Source organism: Mirounga leonina, unplaced genomic scaffold (assembly GCF_011800145.1).
Source record: "Mirounga leonina isolate KUSES-001 unplaced genomic scaffold, KU_Mleo_1.0 Mir_418, whole genome shotgun sequence".
Classification (NCBI taxonomy): domain Eukaryota; kingdom Metazoa; phylum Chordata; class Mammalia; order Carnivora; family Phocidae; genus Mirounga; species Mirounga leonina.
Window position 1 is genome coordinate 18,833,391 of NW_023270739.1, and position 25,752 is coordinate 18,859,142.

General features: G+C 39.2%; 1 protein-coding gene across 11 annotated transcripts in view; it reads left to right on the forward strand.

Annotated features, from left to right (window-relative positions):
• The window catches only part of ANKS1B (ankyrin repeat and sterile alpha motif domain containing 1B), a 717,443-nt gene that overhangs the window by 391,984 nt on the left and 299,707 nt on the right, over positions 1-25,752 (forward strand). For all 11 annotated transcript variants that reach the window (XM_034987766.1, XM_034987767.1, XM_034987769.1 and 8 more), the window contains one exon: positions 3,674-3,772. In XM_034987766.1, coding sequence (XP_034843657.1) covers positions 3,674-3,772 — 99 coding nt within the window. The remainder of the gene's footprint in view (positions 1-3,673; positions 3,773-25,752) is intronic.

Here is a 25,752-nt window from a genome sequence, read left to right on the forward strand (position 1 = left end):
TTCTAACATTTAGTGAAGGCAAGTCATAACATGAGAATAAATTTCAACTCCCCCGGAAGAATGGACATGTTTATTGTCTTTGATGGCACATCTGTTACCCAAGTGCAAATGAAATGGTTAGTTGTAAGATTTGAAATATTTAATTTTTCTCTGAAAAGCTGGAAAATCCATGATATTACAGAATTAAGGTATTCTATCATTTCTTTTAATAATAAATGTTATAAGTTCCTACCTAATACTGAGATTAATTTGTCCCAAAAAAGTGCATTCTTGTATTTCTCTATAATTACAGTTGACCCTTGAACAATGCAGGGGTTTAGGGTGCTGACCACCCCCCTCACCCTGGTTGCCCCATGCAGCCAAACATCTGCATATAATTTTTACCTCCCCCAAAATTTAACTACTAATAGCCTACTGTTAACAGGAAGCCTTACTAATACATAAACAGTTGATTAACACATATTTTGTATGTTATGAATATGATATACTGTATTCTTACAATAAAGTAAAATAGAGAAAAGAAAATGTTATTAAGAAAGTCATAGGAAGAGAGAATAGATTTGCAGTACTGTACTGTATTTATTGAAAAAAATCAAGGTTTAAGTGGACCCACACAGTTCAAACCCATGTTGTTCAAGGGTCAACCATACTTCTTAAAGCTAACTTTAGGTTGCAAGTTCTGAAACACTAAAATGTAGTTGCAATGTAAATGTAACTTCAAATTATACAATCTATATTTACATATAAGGATACTAATCAAAAGTTAGAAATGACTGAAATCATAGCATTTTAGAACTTAATGAGTATTCATTGAACTGCATTTTACGGGTGAGGACCATGAGACCTAGAAATAATATATGACTTAGCTAAGTTTACCCAAACAAGATTCGGACCCAGATCTTTAGACTCCAAGCCTGGTGGTGTTTCAAAAAAAGAGTGGCTAGATGATGCACCAGGATATTTTTGGTATCTCTATATATTGCAATAAGAGAGAAAATAGAAAATTTCTAACAGCATGCCTCATTGGGGACAGTGAATCCTTTTCTTTACATTTCCACAATTAGTACCATTTCCCCTTGGGCACATTCTCACCATTTGCACTGTGCTTCCCAAATTTTCACTCATTTTTCAAAAGTGTTTGGTAATTATTCCATATGCTATGAAATTTGACCCAAAGAGAAGATGTCTAACTTCCCTACAGTTTTTCAAAAAGGTTCCTCCTACTGAAGGTAAGAGAAGATGGTATATTGGTAGTTTAGAGGAAGAACAGTGGTTTTAAGGATTTAATCCTTCATATCATTTCAGTATTCAAATACTGAAATCAAATTTTCAGGATTACCTATAGATAGTAGGTATCTATAATTACTGAAGCAGAAGACACACTGACAGAAGACAAACGCAGACACACCAAAGAATGTATGTGAGCTAATGTTGTGGGCTGCTAATTTAGCCCATGGAAAACCTGGTAATGGTCTAACACATAGATGGACAAAGTTTTTTGTTTCTTGTTGTGGTTTTTTTTTTCTGTTTTTGTTTTTTAAGATCCTTTTAACTCCTTTTGGAAACCCTTTAAAGACTAAAAGTCAAATACAGAATGGTATGATATATCCTACTCAGGACATACTGGTCCATTTCTGGAAATAATAACGCTTTCTCAAAATGAAGCCATTTATATTCTTAGCCATGCTCTATTGTGTGCACAGAGTAATTTCTTGAGAGCAATGTTTCCTGTGGCATTTTGCCAAGACTGGCTTTATTTGTTTTTCATTAGGCTTTTCATTATCATGCTGCTATATACCTGGATCATTCTGCCTCCTCTGAGAAGGCCAGGGTAGCTTAAGCATAGGAATGATATCATGAGTAGGTGGAATGTTTTTGCCCAGTGAATGCCCATTTTAAATCTCTAGCTATGGTACCATTTTTATGGCTTTAATCTTTCTAAGAACAATCAATTATCCATTTATAATGTATTCTGGTATTAAATTGTTTATATTCGTCTATTCTGTCCCTGTACAGGGAAAAATATTGGTCTCACTTTGTACCATATAGATAGGCCCATCCTCCTTTATTACCTCAGGAAAAGACATCATGATTCACCCCCATTGTCCAAGCCTGGAACTATTGTGTGTTCTGCATTTCTCCATCATTACATGCATTCAGTCACTGAGTCAAACTTCTTGATAGTTTCAAACCCACCCATATCTTTCTATCTCCCATGACCACCACTACCTCAGTCTAAGCCCACATTGTCTCTAGAACAACTGCGGTAGCTCCTAATGGTCTCCATGCTCCCAGGATTGCCCTTTCGAATTCATTCTCTTTTGCTTTAAATATCTGTCAGTACCCATTGCTCTCCATAAATATGTGCTCTGTAATTTCTACTCAGTGTTTTTGTTACACATTAATAAGACAGTTTGATTTGTCCAGAAAAGGAGTGATCTGAATTCTGAACTTCTCTACAGACCCCTCAATTTAAAGAGAAACACTAGCTTACAAGCTACAAAAGACTAAAATTTAGGGACAAAATAAATAATCTATAAATTTCTGTATTAGAATATTAATCAGAGGCCTAAAAAATCATTGAAATCAAAGAATTTCAGGACTAGACTGGTCCTTGGAGATCGTGTGGCTCAACTTTGTCATGTTATAGGTAAGGAAACTGAGGCCCAGCCACTAAATTGATCTAAAATTAAACTAAATTGATCTTTATAAATTTAGAATCTCATATGTAACTCCTGTTTTTACCATCTATCCATGGCTCCCCGTTATGGTCAGGATGAAGTCTGAATTCCTCAGCCTGGCATACAATGTGCGTATAGTCTGGCTTCGGCTTACCTTGCCAGCCTTACCTTTTGTTCCTCTCTCCAACTCATCCAAGAACCCAGTGCTTCCAAATATGCTATGTTCTTTCTCACCCACAGGACACTGTACATAATTTTTCTTGTGTCCTCCCTCTGTTGAGTGCTGAGTCCTAACCATGCTTCAGATATCCGATCAGACATCATCTCTGCTGAAAACACCCCCCAGATCCCCTTGGGGTTCCCAAGCATGTGTCACCATCATAGCATATTCACAGCATTCTACCTGCCTTTGAAAATCTGTTTCCATCCCTGGACTAGAATGAATAAAGACAGTTATGGGCAGGGACCTGCAAATTATTCATTGCTATATCCCCATTATCTTGATCAGATGTCTGGCATTCAGTATTTTAAGATTAATTATTAATTCCCAATTTTAACTAGCCTAGTATATTTCAATTTTTTAATCAGTCCTCCTCTCACAATCTGTTTTCAAGGGAAGAAAAAACTGATTCATTCATGTCAACGTATAGGTAAATCACTGAAGATCCTAAAGGGCAACTCTTCTCAGAAGCATTTACATTTTTAGGGGAACAGAGTTTTAGGTCACAGGAACGAATCCCCAATGCAGATAACCCAACCATAAATAGTGAGCCATAAGAGCATTTCTGAGAGGAAGGAAGCTTTCCCAGAACCTTCAACTCAGTCACATAGGTGACCTCCTACTTGCCCTCACCCTCATAGAAGAATGACTCTGTTTTTGTTTGTAAAAATCAGCTCACTTGTTGGTTATTTTTCTCTGCATTAAATAAATCATTATTTACCCATAGTAAAAATACCTAATTTAACTTGTAACATTTCTGGGTTTGTTTCAGGGAAGCAATGTTATGGAAGATCAGGATTTGTTGGAAATTGGAATCCTTAATTCTGGGCACAGACAAAGAATTCTACAGGCAATCCAGCTTCTTCCAAAGGTAAGCAATGCTTTCCTAGCCTGGCCCTATGTACAGCAGTCTTCAGTCCAGATGTGAAAGGGCTGTTAGTACTTAGGACACCATCTCTACATATTGTTTAAACTCCCCAAAGCAGTTCTTCTTAGGTCCAATGAAATGTTCAGACTCACAAGACTACTGTGGGCCAAACTTGGCTTTAGGTGGATGAGAAGGATGTCATACAGGAAACACCACTGACCAGCAGGGCGCCTTCAGGGGTTCCCTTCAGTGCGAGTCCTTATATTGGTACAAACATCAGTCCACGCCCCTCAGGTGAGAGCTCAGGTACAAGAAGACAAGATCAATATTGGGTGGGTGTGGGAATGTTCCTGAATTAGAAGCCTCATGCCCCCTGAGAGGCATTATCTCTTGTACAACTCCATAGACTTAGGAATCTGCCTAATTACAAGAGTTATCACTCAAGGAAGACCAAAGTATCACATCCCCATCAGGTATTTATAGTTAATGTATAAATCCTCCCAGTCTAGATGCAGTTTGCCAACCAACGTGTCCTTTTAACTGTAAGCACTATGTTACCTAGCAACAGAGTTGATCTTCTGTTTCCAGATAAGATTTCATAGGAGCCTAAAGCAAGAGGTAGGATCTGAGCACTGGTCTTCAAGATAATGTAGGACTTTAACTGATAAGGAAAAGGAAAGCATTTCAGGGATCAGCAGAAATCATATAAATATAAATATAGATTGCCGAAAGTATTAGGGGAATAGTGATACTGTGTGATTTAAAATGCAATGAGATTTGCCCAACAATGTGAATGTCCTTAATCATTGCCACTAAATTATACACTTAAAAATGGTTAAGGTAGTAAATTTTATGTTTTGTTATTTTGTCACAGTTTTTTAAATAATTTTTTAAAAAAAGAAAAAAAAATCCAGTGTGATTAAACAATTAGAGAGTATAGTCAGAGATAAAGCAGAAAAAGTAGGTTGGGTTGGTCTATGTCAGGCTAAGGAATTTGAAATTTGTTCTATAGGCTCTGGGGAACAGACATGACTGGACTGCTTTAGGCCAGTCAATTTTGGAGGCAGTATACAATAGGCATGAGAAGGAGGGAAAGTTGAAGTAGGGTCAACCAGCTGGGAAAAGATTCAGTGGGCAAGACTGAAAGCAGATGAACAGTTAGACTTGCACCTAAATGTATGAACTTACCATATATTTTGTATTCTCCTCTGCTCTTTTCCTTTCTAATGAGGCTATAATTTCTCCTTAGAACGAGAAAGATAAATATTAACCACTATTTCTAAGGAAGTGATCTGATGAAATTTGCCAACTGACAGTGAACTGAGTGTCTACTGATAGAAGCTTAACACTTTTGCAAATTCAAGGAGAGTTACGCATACAAAGGAGTTTGATCATACAATTTTCTACAGTAAAAGGAAAAGAATAAAGTGGCCTTAGAACAATTCCAGAAGTAATTCTTATACGCGTATTGTTCACCTCACTACTTTTGTATCTTAAAATATTATTTCCTCAGCAAGTTTGCTCCTCGTTGTCTGCAAGGACTTCTACACTGCTGTACCCCCAACACCGAGCTCAGTGTGCAGCCCATGGTAGACACTCAATAAATCAATAAGTGACTACCCCCGTGTCACAAGCCTGCCTGTCAAGTTCAGCTCAAATAGTTCCATATCACTTCCTTTATGAAACTTCCCCTAAATGGAACCACTTCTCTCACCTTGGTAATTATCACCCTAGTCCAAACCAACCACCATTAACTGGACTGCCACAATAGGTTCTACTATCATCTCTAGGTTAGACTACTGGAGTCAATTTCTCACTGGTTCTCTCTAGCTTGGATAATTCATAGATGCCTAATCTCTGTCCTAGTTACCTTTCTTATCACTCTACATTTGAATTTCACACAGCATCCAGAATGATCCTTCTCAAATGTAAATCAGATCACGCACACTCTGTTCAAAATCTCCAATGGAGGGTGCCTGGGTGGCTCAGATGGTTGGGCATCTGCCTTCAGTTCAGGTTATGATCCCGGGGTCCTGGAATTGAGACCCGCATTCGGGCTCCCTGCTCAGCGGGGAGCCTGCTTCTCCCTCTGCCTCTCTCTCTCCATCTCTCATGAATAAATAAATAAATAATCTTAAAGAAAATAAAAATAAAATAAAATAAAATCTCCAATGGATTCCCTTCTCACTTAGAATAAAATCTTTATCACAGCCTACAGAAGTCAATAGGCTCTGGCCCCTTCCCACCTTCATGGCCTCATCTCTCACTCTCCCATTTTCCTCAACTCTAGTTATATGGTTTCTTTTTGTTCCAGAATAGACCAAGCTCATTTTTGCCTCAAGGTCTTTCCATACTGGTCTCTTTGCCTAGAAAGTCTTTTATTCAAATTTTCATACCCTTGTTCCTATACATCATCAAATCTCTACTCAGCTGCTGTCTCCTCATCCAGGCCTTGGTGACCTCAAAGTCACACGCACATACTATCACTGTCCTTCATATTGCCCCACTTTAGTTTCTCCGTGGCACTTATGGCTACCTGAAGTTAGATTATTTATGTGTTGTTTTTTCCTTATTTTTCACCTCTCCCCCAAGATGCAGGGTCCATAAGTTCAGGGACCTTGACTATCTTGTTCCTTCCTATATACCCAGCCCCTACAGCAGTGCCAGTCACATCATAGGTGGTCAAAAATGTTTGTAGAAGGCAATAATACACTGCTGTCTCTTTCCTCTGAGATTTGATAGCTCTGCCTATTCTGAAGGTACTAATAATGCTCTACCACTCTTGCCTTAGAAACATCCTGAAGGCAGAGACAGTGTCACATCCATCCTTGAATTTCCCAATGTGCTTAGCTCAATACATGCACATTTAAAGAATAAAAGAATGAGCAACTGAATGAATATTTTCCTCTCGTTATTCAAATTTACATTTTTTTTCAAATCGAAGAGTGCCTCAATCTTAAGATATATCCGTAATTGTGTATATGCCATTTGATAACGAGAACAAAAGAACCTGAACTCGGAATTATTTGGAGAACAAATGGAGTGTTTATTTTTAAGACAGAATATCATTCCCATTAGAGAAAACAATATAACAGAAACAATACAAAATTAAGCTTTTATCAAGAGGCTGATGCGAAAGTGCTTACTATGCACCCAAATGAGTAGAGAATATGTAAAAACATCCAAACACGTGTTCATCAGCACAAACAGAATGTTATAATGCTACAAATTGATGCTTTGCCTTCTTAGGTAATGAGCCCAATCTTCAGATGGTTAATAGTGTAATTTTACTGCCAGCACATTCATTTGCATTCACTCTAACTTTGCAGTGCCGCAAAAGGGACACCGTGTCTCTTTGTTTTGTTTATGCAATTTTAGTCTTCAAAATATCTGTGTTCTTCATCTGTCATGAAAAATATTCCATGATTGCTACCTGAAATCCTTTAATTAACATATTGTGTTTTGGAATCCCTGAGATTGTTCCTAAACAGAGAAAAGGTGGTTTGCTAAATGCAATCTTGATCTGTTAGCACACTTCAAAGCATGTTTTTCATGCTTTATTTGTATTTGTTGTTTCAAGTTTCAAAGACAAAAGTTTATTCCTTTGGTAAGAATAGTTCTTCTGTAATATGCCCTTTATAATATTGAAATATTCACCAATGCAAAGGTCTGCATGTTCTCAAGTACATTTGATACATCAAACTCGTGGAATGTATTGATGTATTTTTTTATACTTTTTATTGTTATGTTAATCACCATACATTACATCATTAGTTTTTGATGTAGTGTTCCATGATTCATTGTTTGTGCATAACACCCAGTGCTCCATGCAGAACGTGCCCTCTTTAATACCCATCACCAGGCTATCCATCCTCCTACCCCCCTCTCCTCTAGAACCCTCAGTTTGTTTTTAAGAGTCCATCGTCTCTCATGGTTCGCCTCCCCCTCTGATTCCCCCCTTCATTCTTCCCCTCCTGCTATCTTTTTTTTTTCTTAACATATATTGCATTATTTGTTTCAGAGGTACAGATCTGTGATTCAACAGTCTTGCACAATTCACAGCACTCACCATAGCATATACCTTCCCCAGTGTCTATCATCCAGCCACCTCATCCCTCCCACCCCACCTCCCACTCCAGCAACCCTCATTTTGTTTCCTGAGATTAAGAATTCCTCATATCAGTGAGGTCATATGATACATGTCTTTCTCTGATTGACTTATTTCGCTCAGCATGATACCCTCCAGTTCCATCCATGTCGTTGCAAATGGCAAGATCTCATTCCTTTTGATGGCTGCATAATATTCCATTGTATATATATACCACCTCTTCTTTATCCATTCATCTGTCGATGGACATCTTGGCTCTTTCCACAGTTTAGCTATTGTGGACATTGCTGCTATAAACATCAGGGTGCACGTACCCTTTCGGATCCCTACATTTATATCTTTGGGGTAAATACCCAGTAGTGCAATTGCTGGATCGTATGGTAGCTCTATTTTCAACTTTTTCAGGAACCTCCATACTGTTTTCCAGAGTGGCTGCACCAGCTTGCATTCCCACCAACAGTGTAGGAGGGTTCCCCTTTCTCCACATCCTCGCCAACATCTGTCATTTCCTGACTTGTTAATTTTAGCCATTCTGACTGGTGTGAGGTGGTATCTCATTGAGGTTTTGATTTGGATTTCCCTGATGCCGAGCGATGTTGAGCACTTTTTCATGTGTCTGTTGGCCATTTGTATGTCTTCTTTGGAAAAACGTCTGTTCATGTCTTCTGCCCATTTCTTGATTGGATTATTTGTTCTTTGGGTGTTGAGTTTGATAAGTTCTTTATAGATTTTGGATACTAGCCCTTTATCTGATACGTCATTTGCAAATATCTTCTCCCATTCTGTCGGTTGTCTTTTGGTTTTGTTGACTGTTTCTTTTGCTGTGCAAAAGCTTTTTATCTTGATGAAGTCCCAATAATTCATTTTTGCCCTTCCTTCCCTTACCTTTGGCGATGTTTCTAGGAAGAAGTTGCTGTGGCTGAGGTCGAAGAGGTTGTTGCCTGTGTTCTCCTTTAGGATTTTGATGGACTCCTTTCTCACATTTAGGTCTTTCATCCATTTTGAGTCTATTTTTGTGTGTGGTGTAAGGAAATGGTCCAGTTTCATTCTTCTGCATGTGGCTGTCCAATTCTCCCAACACCATTTGTTGAAGAGACTGTCTTTTTTCCATTGGACATTCTTTCCTGCTTTGTCAAAGATGAGTTAACCATAGAGTTGAGGGTCCATTTCTGGGCTCTCTGTTCTGTTCCCTTGATCTATGTGTCTGTTTTTGTGCCAGTACCATACTGTCTTGATGATGACAGCTTTGTAATAGAGCTGGAAGTCCAGAATTGTGATGCTGCCAGCTTTGCTTTTCTTTTTCAACATTCCTCTGGCTATTCGGGGTCTTTTCTGGTTCCATACAAATTTTAGGATTATTTGTTCCACTTCTTTGAAAAAAGTGGATGGTATTTTGATAGGGATTGCATTGAATGTGTAGATTGCTCTAGGTAGCATTGACGTCTTCACAATATTTGTTCTTCCAATCCATGAGCATGGAATGTTTTTCCATTTCTTTGTGTCTTCCTCAATTTCTTTCGTGAGTATTTTATAGTTTTCTGAGTACAGATCCTTTGTCTCTTTGTTTTGATTTATTCCTAGGTATCTTATGGTTTTGAGTGCAATTGTAAATGGGATCAACTCCTTAATTTCTCTTTCTTCTGTCTTGTTGTTGTTGGTGTATAGGAATGCCACTGATTTCTGTGCATTGATTTTACATCCTGCCACTTTACTGAATTCCTGTATGACTTCTAGCAGTTTTGGGGTGGAGTCTTTTGGGTTTTCCACATAAAGTATCATATCATCTGGAAAGAGTGAGAGTTTGACTTCTTTGCTGATTTGGATGCCTTTTATTTCTTTTTGTTGTCTGATTGCTGTGGCTAGGACTTCTAGTACCATGTTGAATAGCAGTGGTGATAATGGACATCCCTGCCACATTCCTGACCTTAGGGGGAAAGCTCTCAGTTTTTCCCCATTGAGAATGATATTCGCTGTAGGTTTTTCATAGATGGCTTTTATGATATTGAGGTATGTAACCTCTATCCCTATACTCTGAAGAGTTTTGATCAAGAAAGGATGCTGTACTTTGTCAAATGGTTTTTCTGCATCTATTGAGAGGATCATATGGTTCTTGTTCTTTCTCTTGTTAATGTATTGTATCACGTTGGTTGATTTACGGATGTTGAACCCTTGCAGCCCGGGATAAATCCCACTTGGTTGTGGTGAATAATCTTTTAATGTACTGTTGGATCCTATTGGCTAGTATTTTGGTGAGAATTTTTGCATCCATCTTCATCAAGGATATTGGACTGTAATTCTCCTTTTTGATGGGGTCTTTGTCTGGTTTGGGGATCAAGGTAATGCTGGCCTCATAAAATGAGTTTGGAAGTTTTCCTTCCATTTCCATTTTTTGGAACAGTTTCAGAAGAATAGGTATTAATTCTTCTTTAAATGTTTGGTAGAATTCCCCTGGGAAGCCATCTGGCCCTGGGCTTTTGTTTGTTGGGAGATTTTTGATGACTGCTTCAATTTCCTTAGTGGTTATAGGTCTGTTCAGGTTTTCTATTTCTTCCTGGTTCAAGTTTTGGTAGTTGATACATCTCTAGGAATGCATCCATTTCTTCCAGATTATCTAATTTGCTGGCATAGAGTTGCACATAATATGTTCTTATAATTGTTTGTATTTCTTTGTTGTTGGTTGTGATCTCTCCTCTTTCATTCATGATTTTGTTGATTTGGGTCCTTTCTCTTTTCTTTTTGATACGTCTGGCCAGGGGTTTATCAACGTTATTAATCCTTTCAAAGAACCAGCTCCTAGTTTTGTTGATCTGTTCCACTGTTCTTTTGGTTTCTATTTCATTGATTTCTGCTCTGATCTTTATTATTTCTCTTCTCCGGCTGGGTTTAGGCTTTATTTGCTGTTCTTTCTCCAGCTCCTTTAGGTGTAGGGTTAGATTGTGTATTTGAGACCTCCCTTGTTTCTTGAGAAAGGCTTGTATTGCTATATACTTTCCTCTTAGGACTGCCTTTGCTGCATCCCAAAGATTTTGAACAGTTGTGTTTTCATTTTCATTGGTTTCCATGAATTTTTAAAATTCTTTAATTTCCTGGTTGACCCATTCATTCTTTAGTAGAATGCTCTTTAGCCTCCATGTATTTGAGTTCTTTCCGACTTTCCTCTTGTGATTGAGTTCTAGTTTCAAAGCATTGTGGTCTGAAAATAGGCAGGGAATGATCCCAATCTTTTGGTACTGGTTGAGACCTGATTTGTGACCTAGGATGTGATCGATTCTGGACATGTTCCATGGGCACTAGAGAAGAATGTGTATTCTGTTGCTTTTGGTTGGAATGTTCTGAATGTGTCTGTGAAGTCCATCTGGTCCAGTGTGTCATTTAAAGTCTTTATTTCCTTGTTGATCTTTTGCATAGATGATCTGTCCATTTCAGTGAGGGGGGTGTTAAAGTCCGCCACCATTATTGTATTGTATTGTACTGTATTGTTCTCAATTTGCTTTTGTTATTAATTGGCTTATATAAATGGCTGCTCCCATGTTAGAGGTATAGATATTTACAATTGTTAGATCTTCTTGTTGGATAGACCCTTTAAGTATGATATAGTGTCCTTCCTCATTTCTTATTACAGTCTTTGGTTTAAAATCTAATTTGTCTGATATAAGAATTGCCACCCCAGCTTTCTTTTGGTGTCCATTAGCATGGTAAATGGTTTTCCACCCCCTCACTTTCAATCTGGGTGTGTCTTTGGGTCTAAAATGAGTCTCTTGCAGACAGCATATCGATGAGTCTTGTTTTTTAATCCAATCTGATAGCCTGTGTCTTTTGATTGGGGCATTTAGCCCATTTACATTCAGGGTAACTATTGAAAGATAGGAACTTAGTGCCATTGTATTGCCTGAAAGGTGACTGTTACTGTATATTGTCTGTGTTCCTTTCTGGTCTATGTTGCTTTTAGGCTCTCTCTTTGCTTAGAGGACCCCTTTCCATATTTCTTTTAGGGCTGGTTTCGTGTTTGCAAATTCCTTTAGTTTTTGTTTGTCCTGGAAGCTTTTTATCTCTCCTTCTATTTTCAATGACAGCCTAGCTGGATATAGTATTCTTGGCTGCATATTTTTCTCGTTTAGTGCTCTAAAGATATCATGCCAGTCCTTTCTGGCCTGCCAGGTCTCTGTGGATAGGTCTGTTGCCAATCTAATGTTTCTACCATTGTAGGTTACAGATCTCTTCTCCCGAGCTGCTTTCAGGATTTTCTCTTTGTCTCTGAGACTTGTAAGTTTTACTATTAGATGTCAGGGTGTTGACCTATTTTTATTGATTTTGAGAGGGGCTCTCTGTGCCTCCTGGAGTTTGATGCCTGTTTCCTTCCCCAAATTAGGGAAGTTCTCTGCTATAATTTGCTCCAATATACCTTTTGCCCTCCCTCTCTTTCTTCTTCTTCTGGGATCCCAATTATTCTAATGTTGTTTCATCTTATGGTATCGCTTATCTCTCGATTTCTGCCCGCATGATCCAGTAGTTGTTTGTCTCTCTTTTTCTCAGCTTCTTTATTTTCCATCATTATGTCTTCTATATCACTGATTCTCTCTTCTGCCTCATTTATCCTAGCAGTTAGCACCCCCATATTTGATTGCACCTCATTAATAGCCTTTTTGATTTTGACTTGGTTAGATTTTAGTTCTTTTATTTCTCCAGAAATGGTTTCTCTAATAACTTCCATACTTTTTTCAAGCCCAGCTAGTATCTTTAAAGTGATGATTCTGAACTCTAGATCCGACATCATATTAATGTCCGTATTGAGTAGGTCCCTAGCAGTCGGTACTACCTCTTGTTCTTTTGGTTGAGGTCATTTTTTCCATCTTGTCATGTTAGTCCAGAGGAGAATAGATGAATGAGAACAAAATGCTAACAGGGTAACAATGTCCCCAGAAAATATACTCTAAACAAATCAGAAAAGACCTGAAACTGAGGGAAAAGAAAGGGAAAGAAAGAAAAAAGAAAAAGAAAGAAAAAGATAAAAACAAACAAAAACAGAACAAAACAAAACAAAACAGAATATGATCAAATATGATCAGCCTGGTGCATAGATCAGTGCCACACACTAGATTTTTTTGGTCTGTTAGAAGAAAGTGCCTCCCAAAATTTTAAAGACAGAAAAACTTATATATGTACAAAAATAAGGGTTGATATGATGAAGGGATGGAATATGACTGTAAAGATGAAAATTATAAAAAATTTTATAAAAGGAATTGATAAGAAGTTGTTTGAAAAAAGAAAGAAGAGGATTTAAAAAAAAAGAAAAAAAAAGGGAGAGAATGTGATCAGGCAGGAGAGTAGAACAAAACCATACACTAGAGATTTAGGGTATATTTTGATCTGATAGAATAAACTATCTCAAAATTTTAAAGAGAGAACAACTTATATATATATGCCAAAAATAAGGGTAACTACTATGAAGGGATAGAATATGACTCTAAAAATGAAAAATAAAAATGTTTTTTAAAAAAGGGATTGATAAGATGTTGGTTGAAAAAGGGAAAAAGAAAAATTAAAAAAAAAAGACAATTAAAAAAAATTAACTTTGAAAGACTAAAGAATCATGGTAAAAAAGCCATGGATTCTATGTGCATTATTCCCCTAGCGCTGGAGTTCTGCCGTTCTCATTGATCAGTAAACTTGGTCTTGGCTGGCTGTTCTTGCTGATCTTCTGGGGGAAGGGCCTGTTGCCATGGTTTCAAAATGTCTTTGCCGGAGGCGGAATTGCCCGCCTTTGCCGAGTCTGGGCTAAGTAATCTGCTCGGGTTTGCTCTCGGGAGCTTTTGTTCCCTGCAAGCTTTCCCTACAGCTTTGAAGGCCTAGAGTGAAAATGGCGGCCTCCCAGTCTCTGCCCTGGAGGAGCCAAGAACTCAGGGCCCCGCTCCTCAGTGCACCCCCAGAGAAAAGCAGTCAGTCACTCCCGTCCCCCCATCTCTGGCCACACTCTAGGCCACACTCCGTGCTCATCTGGCCTGTGACTGAGCGTTTCTATCTCTGGCACCCAACTCGGTGTGGAGTCTCCAAACCCAGTAGATCCCTGTGGTGCGCTCCTGCGCCGCTCCTCCTGGGGGAGAAAGGGAAGTCTCCCCAGATCTGCCACTTGTTCGGTCCCTGCTGGAGGAGCAGAGCCCCGACTGTGCCACAGATCATGGTTTATGGCAACTCCGAGCTGAGAGCCCGCACCACGGCTCTGTCTCTGCAGTTGGCTTCCCTGCTCCAATACCTGGGAGCTCTGCCACACTCAGGCATCCCCAGTCTTTCTGTGACCCCGAGGGTCCTGAGAACACACTGTCGCACAAGGGTTCCACCCCCTGCTTAGCCACTGGAGCGACGTCCCTCAGCGGAGTAGACTTCTAAAAGTTCCGATTTTGTGTTCCGCTGCTCTATCACTTGCCAGAAGTGGCCAACGGAGGCCCCCTCCCCCGCCGTCTACCCTCCCAAATATCACCTCGGATTCACTTCTCTGCATGTCCTACCTTCCAGAAAGTGGTCGCTTTTCTGTTCAGAGAGTTGTTGCTATTCTTTTCTTTGATCTCCTGTTGAGTTTGTAGGTGTGCAGAATGGTTCGATCCATATCCAGCTGAACTCCTGAGACCAGACAAAATCCAGGTCTCCTACTCCTCCGCCATCTTGCTCCGCCCCTATTCCATGTATTCTAAGCATAGACATAGTTAGAACAGTAAGCACATTAATTCCTCTCTTCCACTCATAATTTCCCTCTGTCTTTTGTAATGCTTGACCTTTAGTAGCAAAGCTCAATTATCCATTTTCACCCAGTTTCCACTTTCCTCACCAACCCCAGCTCAGTCTTTTCTTAGGTCTAAAAGTTTCCCAGAACTTCTGAAGATCAAATTTTACCCTTTTCTCTTTTTAAGAAAGGAAACATACCAAAAGTTTCATGAGAAGGTGGCTTGTTTTTTACTCCCCTAGAAACTGTAAGCATATTGGGCTTTTTCTGTCCCCTAGACTTGGGGAAATAATCTGATTACTTATTTGCAACACATAATTTACCTTTTTCCAGGTAAAAATTCCATATGACCAAGTATTTGGATAATCCTCTAAAATCCTTTTTAAAAGGCATAATGTCTTTTGTCTTTTGACAATATGATTTGTCTTATGACAAATTTCTTTGGAAGTCAGAAATTCAGAGCATTTTCATTTTAAAGGTTTGTAAGACTTGGGTCAAAGCCCGTGTGTCTTCTCTCTTAATCTCTCTCACCCTGAAGATATTTCGGCACACCAGCAAATTTTACGTCACATGCTCACTTCTTTTTCAATATTTTCTTTCCAAATAATTTTTTTTTAATCTTTGGAATTTTTGAGTAGTGGTTTATACTCACTATCCCCTTTACTCTGCTCCTACTGATCCTTCAGCCTACTTGGGTCTAACTAGTTCCTGTGTTATACCACCCCACACAACCAGTGCTAAGGTTATCAGTAACCAGGAGGGAAGAAAGTCCATATGCCCCTTTCCACCTTCACCCCACTTCAGCTTTAGTAGGTTCCTATACTCATGTCAACTGTCAGTATTATCTTATTTTGGCCTCCTCATTACCTGGCTATCTTCCTACCTCTCTGATGCTCTCTCTCCTCCCCTGCTGATTTTCCTCAGTTAAATGTTGGAGTTCTCTAAAACTCAAACTCAACAATATTTGATGTCCAGTAAGTGTTGTTATCACAGGACTCTTGATCATAGTACAGTTTCTGGTGTTCATAGTTTTACTCATCATTGCTAGCCTACTTCTGCTTTACTGCATAATGAACATTTACATTTCAGCTCCTCATTATTTCTAAGTTCAATTCAATTTAACCAGTATTCGTTGGGCTACATACTTTCAATTATTTTTTTCACTGAATGACACTGAACACCTCTGGTTGGATTAAATCATCCCCTTTCCTATCTTCAGTTTGAGATTTTGGTAAAACAAAAAACAAACAAAATGAAATAAAACAGAGTTATCTGTTATTCCAATAGAAAAACAAGATTCTGTGTTAGCTACCTATTGTTATATAGCAAATTACCCTAAACCTTAGTGGCATATAAAAACAACATTTATCATCTCATAGTTTCTGTGGGCCAAGAATCCAGGAGCAGCTTAGCTGGGTCCTTGGTTCTAGGTCTCTGGCAGGGCTACAGTCATCTCAAGACCCAAGTGGAAAGAACCCACTGCCTCGCTCACTCACGTGGTTGTTTGTAGGAAGGATTCTGTTCTTCAGAGGTTTTTGGACTGAGGCCTCAGTGCTCCATAAGCTGTTGGCTGAAGGCTTTCTTTAATTCCTTGTCATGTGGACCTCACCATAAAGTATCTCACAACAGGCATCTGGCTTCAACAGCACAGCAAGTGAGAGGACAAGAAAGGGCTAGGGAGTTGGAAGTCACAGTCTTTGGTAACATGCCCTCCTTTTGCCATATTCTATTCATGAGAATCAAGTCACTAGATTAAGATCACATACAAGAGGAGGTGTTTACAGATGCAGTAAATAGCTGGAGGTGGGATCACTGGGGGATCACCTCGGAAGTCTGCTCACTGCAAATACACTTTATAATGGTCCACTTTAGAGTCTAGTTTCCAGGTCCACATTTGTGGTTAAAGTGGAATAACCTATCAGCAATAACAACAAAAAGGGCTTCTTTTATTCAATGGGCCATCTTCATGGAACTATGATATTCACAATTAAATGACTTAGAAGCCACATTTGCAATTGCCACTCAAAAAAGAGGTACATGTCTCTGGTCTGAAGAGTTAGGTATGAAATAGCATGATATGATACAATGATACACAAATTAGAGACCCCAGAGATGTGCCAGTTGCACATAAAGACTTCATGATCTAAACGCCACTGATGTAAGTGATACACACAAATCAGCAATCCCATAAAACATTATAAATTTTTAAAACATGTTCAGAACAAATAGATAAAAGCAACAGTTGACCAAAAAAAAAAAAAGCTTGTAAGCAGGGATGTAGAGAGAAACTGACAGGGATTGAGAACTCAAATACTATTAAAGACAAGACAATATGGAGTGGTGGAAACTGGCAAACTGGAGAATACAAACCCTGTCCCTCCAAAAATACTAGTTTTGTTTCCAAACACTTTATTAATAAAACAAATCACAGAGGACCAGAGTTAGTTATAGCTGTTACAATGGGATCATGGATTATTTCAGAGCTCAAAAGGAGTACTATGGAAGTGCCATTACCCCAATTTGGCTTCCTGTCTAAAACCATGCTCTTAAAGATGCTAGTTCTTTCAAGTTCCTTAAAGTTCAGATGTGTGTTAGTTCTAGTCTTGATGATTGATGAAGATGCATATAAGCTTTAGGGAAAAAGTGTTTAACCAATGTAATTTCTTTAAAGTCTAGAAAGGAAGGTTCAGTCTTACTTCCCTATCACTTAGAAAAATGATAGAAGCTCATTCCTGTTTCTTCTGCTATTTTTCAGAAGGGCAATGACAAAATGTAGGCTGCAGGCACAGAAGCTCTCAAGATACATTTGACAGGGTAACTCATCATTCCCCTATGCCGTCACTCACTCTCCATCTACCCTCATTCTTTTACTTACATTTCTTTGTTTTTGCCAGCTGATGTCTTAAACTTTGTGCCACCCAATGTTGGCCTACCACCTTATGAACATCCAGTTAAAGAAAGACTCTTAAACAAAATCCCACACACCTACATGCACCATTAGCATTAGGGGCCCTGTCTTAAAGTTAATAGACGATTGGACCCATAGTCTAACCCAAAGCATAGGGTATTCTATTTCCTTTAGGTCTGGTCCTTGGTGAGACAAACTGTGGTGTCTGAGAGTCCTTTCAAGTTCCATTCAGTTCTGCAAGTGTTTTATGATTCTGTGACAAGCAGATATGCTCACTTAGATCAGTCAGGTCAGTGTAAAAGCTTACTTATTTCTCAGGAGAAATTCTTATCTCCAACAGTTGGTGCTGTTGGAGAATAGGGAGGGCGGACAGACTAACTGACCTTAAAGTGAAAAACTTAGGCAATTTGTAGTATATAAATCTTAAAGTGACAGCAAATCATTCAGATCTTTTCTATTATTTCTTAGCCTAGCAACCCTGACAGCCTGCATTTTCCTAGAGTGACCTCTTCCCCTTATGCTTCATGCTTTCTGTTTACACGTGGAGACCAATAACTAGTCTGTTGTTCAGGAGTACATTGGGAGAAGGAATGGCTGGTGTTTATAAAGTTCTCTGGGCCCTCTGAAATGACAGAGCCCAGTACATACAGAGTACGAAATAGTTATAGCTGATTGGGCTGCATAGATATCCCAAGAACTGCTGGGTGTGAGAGGAGTGCAGACCTAGCATACTTACCGATGCTCTGTTCCAAGATTTTTCTGCAGTTTCAGAAAGCAAGATGACTGCTATGTTCCTCCTAAGCTAAAGGGGGAAGGTCTTTTAATGTTTTCTTTTAAATGAATTTATCTTGGAAGAGTTTATTATGTAGACCAGAGAGCTGAAATATAATTTTTACTTGTAATCCCCCCTGATATTTACAGAGAAATAGAGGAGGAATTCTGCAAATAAATAGGTTTTGATTTATTGCCATCTCCAGCAGCTGTCATCCTTCAGTTTTGAGGAGTTCACCCCCATTTAATAAAGAACAATGGCTCCCTTGGAGTGAGACTGCAATCAGTAGTAATAGTAGAGGAACTTTGATATCTGGGCACTTTCCCTTCCTTACATAATTCTTCCAAGAAGATCACAATTTAGAGCTGCAAAAGACCTTACATCCAGCTCAATATCTCTCCTGAGTCTTTCACAGGTGAGGAAACCAAGTCTAGGTCATATTAAATGACTTGCCCTGAGGCAGATTGTTTCTTAGCGACAGAAGTGAAACTAAATCCCAAGTGGCTGTGCTCATGACAAATGCCTCCCAGGAGAATACTGTGCTGTATCAGAGACCCAAGGCTCTGAGGACGCCGGTGTATTTGTGAGACAAACTGTAAAAAGGACAGGAAAGGACGAAATGACTAAACATAAGAAAAAGAATTGTTTATAATATTGGGCCTTTTTTTAAGTTTCAGGCTTAAAAGGTAGTTTTTGCAACCTCCATACATCACTGAACTTGCCTTTCAAGGCTGGAAGGGAAGGATTGTGCCAGGGATCCAGAAGTTCTAGAAAAGTAGGAAGGAGACAGGGAAAAGAAGAAAGGCAGACACAGACCATGTCAGTTGTCCAGTGGCCCACTGGGAGTCAAACCACTTGTTTACCCTCGAAGGTGGCCTTAGAAAAGCTTTACTAACAGTAGCCATTGCTGTTTCAAAGAAGGAAAAGCATAATGGAATAAAATAAAATAATTGAAATAATCTTATTTATTTTCCTCTTTAATCTGGGTAGAGAGGAAGGAAAGATGGGCAAGAGAGAAGGGCACTCTCTAGGAGAGAATGAAGACACATCTTTCAAGCATTAAGCTCCATGGAGATGACATTTTTAGAAGAATCAGCTAGGGAGCAGCATGGTATAATGGTTGGGAACATGGCCAGATTCCCTGAGTCTGATTTTACCTACTTCATAGGGGTGTTGTGAGACTTAAATGAGTCAATTTTTGTAAAGTACTTAAAATGGAGCCTGGCATATCCTATGTACTATATTTATGTTTACTAAATAAATTTTTTAAAAAATTGAAGGTGAACCAAGGCAAAAGTGAGGTTCCCTAATCCCATTAAAAATTACTACTCTAGGCATACACAGTAAGCAAAGTAAACCTCCTTTTATACATTCGATAGATCTATTATGAAATACCTACTGCATGCCAGGTCCTCTTCTAGGTGTTGAGGATTTGATGTTAGGAAACAAAACCTACAAAGTCACCGTCCTCTTACAGCTTACATCCTACAGGGGCATGCAGACCAAAAGAAGTAAACATATGTAATTTCAAGTAATGATAAGTGTTATAGAAAAATTAATTAAACAGGGAGTAGACAGAGTGAAAAGGATGTATAAATGCATTTCAATTTTAGATGGGCAAACTAGGATTCACACCCAGGCAGTTAACCTGAGGTTCTTTACCACCTCTCTGTGTTGTCTAAACACTACATTTCAAAGCACACTAAGGGTACTAAGGGGATATTGAGATGACTAAGCTAAATACTCCAAGTAAGGCACCTTCAAAGAACTTGGATTTTGGCAAAAATGAACTCTTGTGAGCTGTTAAATTAACCTAATTTAATCCTCGTTTAGCCACCTACCACTTGCGTCACTTGGGCAAGTTGTTAAATTCTGTAGTCCTCAGTTTCCTCATCAATGAGAAGGAGATGGTAGTAGAACCTACCGTGTTAGGTTATGGTGAGTTCTAAGTTTAAAAATCCCTAGGAAGTGCCTGGCATTTAGAAGCACTAAATTAATAGTAGGAATGACCACTTGTAATTGTTCAGTAATGCTCATTAAATTAGCAAAACTCAATGAATTTTTGCCATTGCTCTTGCCTGGAGCCACACAGTAACAAAAATGGACTTACTTCCTAATATAAGTCTCTGGCTAAAAATGCCCATGACTGCATTGTACGGTGAGCTTTCCATTCTTACTTGTGGATTTCTCACAGAACAAATTATTCATTCTCTAGATAAAGAAGAGGGCAAAACTGTTGAATCTGATTGTCATCCACTAAATTAATCATTTTTTTTTTACTACATTTAGGATTATTGTTGAACCCATTAGGAGCTAGAAGAAAAGGTTTTTAAAATCATAACTAGGGCCTTCCTATCTAAGAAATTAAATGAATAAACATAATACTGAGAGGGCATCCTGCCTGCATCTCTTAGAGAGTAATGTAATCAGTTCCATACACTAAGTGGCAAGTGGCAGAGAAGTGGATACAGAGTGTACTTTGAACAGCAAGGGCTCAATAAAGATATGCGGCATAGGATGGCATAGAAGTGAACCGAGAAGCTGAGTGGGCAGACCTTAACAGTGCAGTTCCAGTAAATTGCTAAAGGCATTGTGATTTCATAGAAAAGCAAAACTATGTAAATTTACAGAAGAGATCTAAAAGAACATACCTGGGGCGCCTGGGTGGCTCAGTCAGTGAGGCATCCAACTCTTGATTTTGACTGGGGTCGTGATCTGAGAGTCATGGAATAGAGCCCTGGATGGGGCTCCACACTCAGTGCAGAGTCTGCTTGAGTTTCTCTCCCTCTACCCCTCCCTCTGCTCTGCTCTCTCTCTCTCTCTCTGTGTCTCTCAAATAAAACTTTAAAATAAATAAATAAAAGAACATATCCACCATTCTGAATGTGCCATCCCCCCCTTTACCATATAATTGAATTAAGTGCTAACTTAATAGTTGAATATAATTTGGCTGTATTTCTTATTTTTGATCAATAGCACTCAAGTGAGAAGTCTGTGTTCGATTATGTGTACAAATACATTGAGCATCTACTTATGTTTCAGACACAATGCAAGGAGAAAAAAAGATGAAATTACACAGTATCTGCCTTCAAAGAGATTACAGTCTAGCAAAGGAGGTTGAATCAATATCCAAGTGATTTTAATACAAAGCAGAGCATGCACGAGCTATAATAAAAGTAAAAATACAAGCTCTGGATGTTAAATGTAAGGGAAGGTCTCTTATGTACAGGAAATCAGGAGAGGGTTCCTGGAGAAGGAGGCAGACGAATCAAAAAGCTATTCCTTAGGGGTGGGGGTGGGCGGATGGGTTAGCCCGGTGATGGGTATTAAGGAGGGCACATACTGAATGGAGCACTGGGTGTTATATGCAAACAGTGAATCATGGAACACTACATCAAAAATTAGTGATATAATGTATGGTGATTAACATAACAATAAAAAAGTTAAAAAAGCCCTAATGATGTAATGTATGGTGATTTGGTGATTAACATACATAATTTTTTTTAAAAAAGCTATTCCTATACACCTTAAAAACTTCTTTGCTGTGGGGAATTTTGAGATAGCTCATGATACTCTGAGCAGAAAGTGACCCAAAACATTTGCTTACTTGTTCACATGGATAGATATGCTGTTTGTTTCTCATTTGTAATAACCATCCTCTGAAATACAGCCCATGCCACTAATCCAGCTATGAATTTCATCCATCACTTTGCCTTTCAATCTATAGTAAGTCAAATACTTTGAACCCTAGCAAGATACCCATATTCAGCTTCAATGGAGCAGGCTAAACTAGCAACAGAGTTAATAGTCTCCTACCCTAAGCTAAGCACTTTTTCATTACCTGGTATTTTTTTCTGATAATTTTCTTTGTTGGTGATTAATGAGATCTCAGATTTCCATCTTTTGACTCTGGGTTCTAATCTGATGGTCTATCTGTAGACCCATAGTGAATACACTAGAACTACATAAGAATCCACATTGCCCAGGATGTTCCTGAGCATGCTCAGAAAGACACTGTAGGCAAACACCTGTGTTAACAGCCAACACTTAAACAGAAATTTTCTGTGTGCCAGGCACTTTTGTAAGTACTATTAGGCTAACTCCACAGTTACTCATTTAAATCTTAAAATTAATTAGTTCTCTCTCTTACAGATGAAGAAACTAAGGCACAGAAAAGTTAAGTAACATTCCTAAGATCACACAGTTAGGAAGTGGCTGAGTCTGAATTGGAACGAGGCAGCCTGGCTCCAGGGTCTGTGCTCTCAGCTGCTTTCTACTGCCTCAATCACCAGAGCATCACATGTCTTTGCTCTGTGGATAGCCTGTCAACGCCTCCACCTTTAGACAAATGACTGGCTATTGTCTTCCACAGATCTAGCATCTTCTATTTTAATAAGAAGTTCAGCTTTTTTTTTTTTTTAAATTAGCAGATAACTACTGTGCTTATCAGAGAAAATGAGTACTCAGGAAACTGCCAGATTCCTTCCTTCTTGTCTTCCAGAGAAAATACATTTTAGCTTTACTTGTTATATGAATTTGTGATGGCATAGTGCTAAATAGATACCCTTTAGATGATCTTTAAGGTTATTATTTATGAACCCCAGAGTCCCAATAGGTTAAAAGCTTTTTCTTCAATGCATCGCCGGTTTTAACCCTCAGTTGCTTCTTTACTTAGAGACCACTGCTTGTTGGGAAAGGGTTGTGTTTACAGAGGGATTTCAGCAAGGTTTAGAATACACAGAGAATTGTATTACTTTTAGAATTGTATTACTCTTAATACTAAGAGGTAAATGTATTGTAGAAATTTTTGAATGTGAAATTTTCTCCACAAATGTACAAGAGATTACTGCGCAGATGTAGAGAAGATTGATTTCCCTGCCTTTCACCTCTGGGACTCAATTACATCATCATCTGTAAACATTGCTGGTGTCCACTTTTGACAGAGTACTTTTTTAAGTGCTACTGATGTAGACACAAAGTAACAATTGACCTGGCATCCCAAGACCTTAGTGTCCGCGGTAGGATTGGAACCAGATGAAGGAATAGGGCAACTCCAGACACATAATGTCTGCAAACACCCACATGCCCAGAGTTCATCAGTGAATCTATGATTCGCACAACCATTCAATCAGACAGTTCGTTTTGGCCCTCTGCTAGCTTCAGAGATGAGGATGCAGAACTGGATAACATTTGGTCCCTGCCTCAAGGAGTTCTACCTACATTTTGGACACAAATATGTCAAAAACTAATCTACTATGTGGGGGAAAAAAAACTTGCTACAGAGGAGGGAAAGGCTAAGTACATGAGGGTCAAGGAAGGTTTTCAGGATAGGTAGATGATGCTTGAGCTGCATCTCAAAGAATTAATAAGTATTTTTCACTAAATAGAGCATTGAGGAAGTCACTCCAGACAGAGGACACTGCCTGTGTTCCTGCTAGATCTAGAGACAGTAAGGAGAAATGGATGCCTATATTCATCCATTTTCTGTCTGTCTCTGTCTGTCTCTTGTGCATGCACACTCATTTTCACACACACAGAGAGAGAGAGAGAGAGAGAGAGAGAGGAGAGATTCACTTCCTTTCCCATATATTAACCCCAAGAGAAACTATAGAAGAGGCTCTTCCCAAATTTCTCCAATCCACTCAAGTTTCTTTTCTTTTCTGGAGCTTATAAAAACATTGGCACTTAATTATTTCCTTATATTCAAATATATACCCAAGGAAATTACATGTTCCTGGAAGGAGAAAACCTTAGGCCCTTTTATATTTTGATAATGCCTAGGATGATGTGACATATATATTTTGTGCATTAAATTTATTGTTGAATTAAATAAATAATAACTACTAAAAGTGTTGTTAAGAGCTCTCTACTGAGGATTCACATGAGTACAGCTGAAAATTTTAAGCCACTCCAATGTCTGGGTAAATTAAAAACTCTGAACTGGGCGCCTGGGTGGCTCAGTTCGTTAAGCGACTGCTTTCAGCTCAGGTCATGATTCTGGAGTCCCTGAATCGAGTCCCGCATCGGGCTCCCTGCTCGGCAGGGAGTCTGCTTCTCCCTCTGACCCTCCCCCTTTCATGTGCTCTCTCTCTCTCATTCTCTCTGTCTCAAATAAATAAATAAAATCTTAAAAAAAAAAAAAAAAACTCTGAACTGATCAAAAAAATCTAAGACTATGAGGCTAGAAACATTTTCATAAGGGCCAAGATATTGTTTATTGTAACTGCCAATGGTAGTGAAATAGTTCTTAGGTTAGTCCCTCACTATAAAAATAAAAGGGTTCTCAGCAACTCCAGCCAGAGTTTCAAAATGGGGTTACAATTCTCTGTATTCTAAACCTTGCTGAAATCCCACCTAATGATTTGTTCTGGGTGTGTCACATCACACGTGCTCCATTAACCAGACCACTCACTGACCATGTGACATCTGCTCTTTTCTGCCTCTCTTGCTCTTGCTTATCACCAGAGCTTGAAGCAAGGCCACCAGGACTTACCAAAAGTGCTCTCAGTGCTGTCAGTACCTGCTGAGGGTGCCAAATCTGCTATTAACGACTGCCAAAGCCCGCTTCATAGCTGCAGGTGCCCAGCATGTCAAAGGTACCGATGCTTGTGCTGCTGGCTGCAATGCCCAGTATCTTCCCATCCAAAGCACCTTAACCAGTGCCAACAGAATGTTCTGCCAGTGCCACTGAAGCCTGCCAATGTGGGCACCATCACCAAGCGCTGGTGCCCAATGTTGAGGGCACCAATGTCTAAAATATAGCATCATCTCTGCTGGCTGATGAAGTGGCCAGTGCCAATTATGCTGACTCCTTTTGTTCCCAATGTCCCAAAAATGTTTCATGAGGCAACTTTTTTACTGAGGCTTCTTCTTCTTAAGGCTGATCCATGGGAGCTGGGCCAGGGCCTAGTCAGAGCGCCCGATCCTGAAATCCACTCAGAATCGAACATTCCCTATGACACTTGTCTACTGTCCTTTGAATCAAATACATATGCATTGGCTGCCTTCTTTGAGCAGAAGAGTCTTTTGAGGACTCTGAATTCCTCATTGAAAACAGACCCATGCCACACCAACCCTGCCAGTTAACCATACATTCCCACACATGACAGGTGAATATGGTTCTATGCAAGTTGAAATCCTTGCCACACAGCAATAGCCATCAAGCTGACAGATTCCCAGTCTGTGTTAGAGAACAAGGAACAGTTTATTGTGTGTTTCAGAAAATCATCCAGAATCTGACCCCTTCTCACCACCTCTACTACTCCAGCACCCTGTCCAACCCATTAGCCTTTTCTCCTGGATTATTACTTCTGCAGCCTCTGCGCAGGTCTCCTTCCTCCTAACTCTTGCCTCCTCCCTAGGAGCTATTCTGCAGTGATGCCACTGCGACGTAAGCTAAACCGTGTCACGCTTCTGCTCAAATTCTCACACCAGCTCCCTGTTTCTCTCCAAATGAAAGCCAAAGCCTTCCAAGACCTTC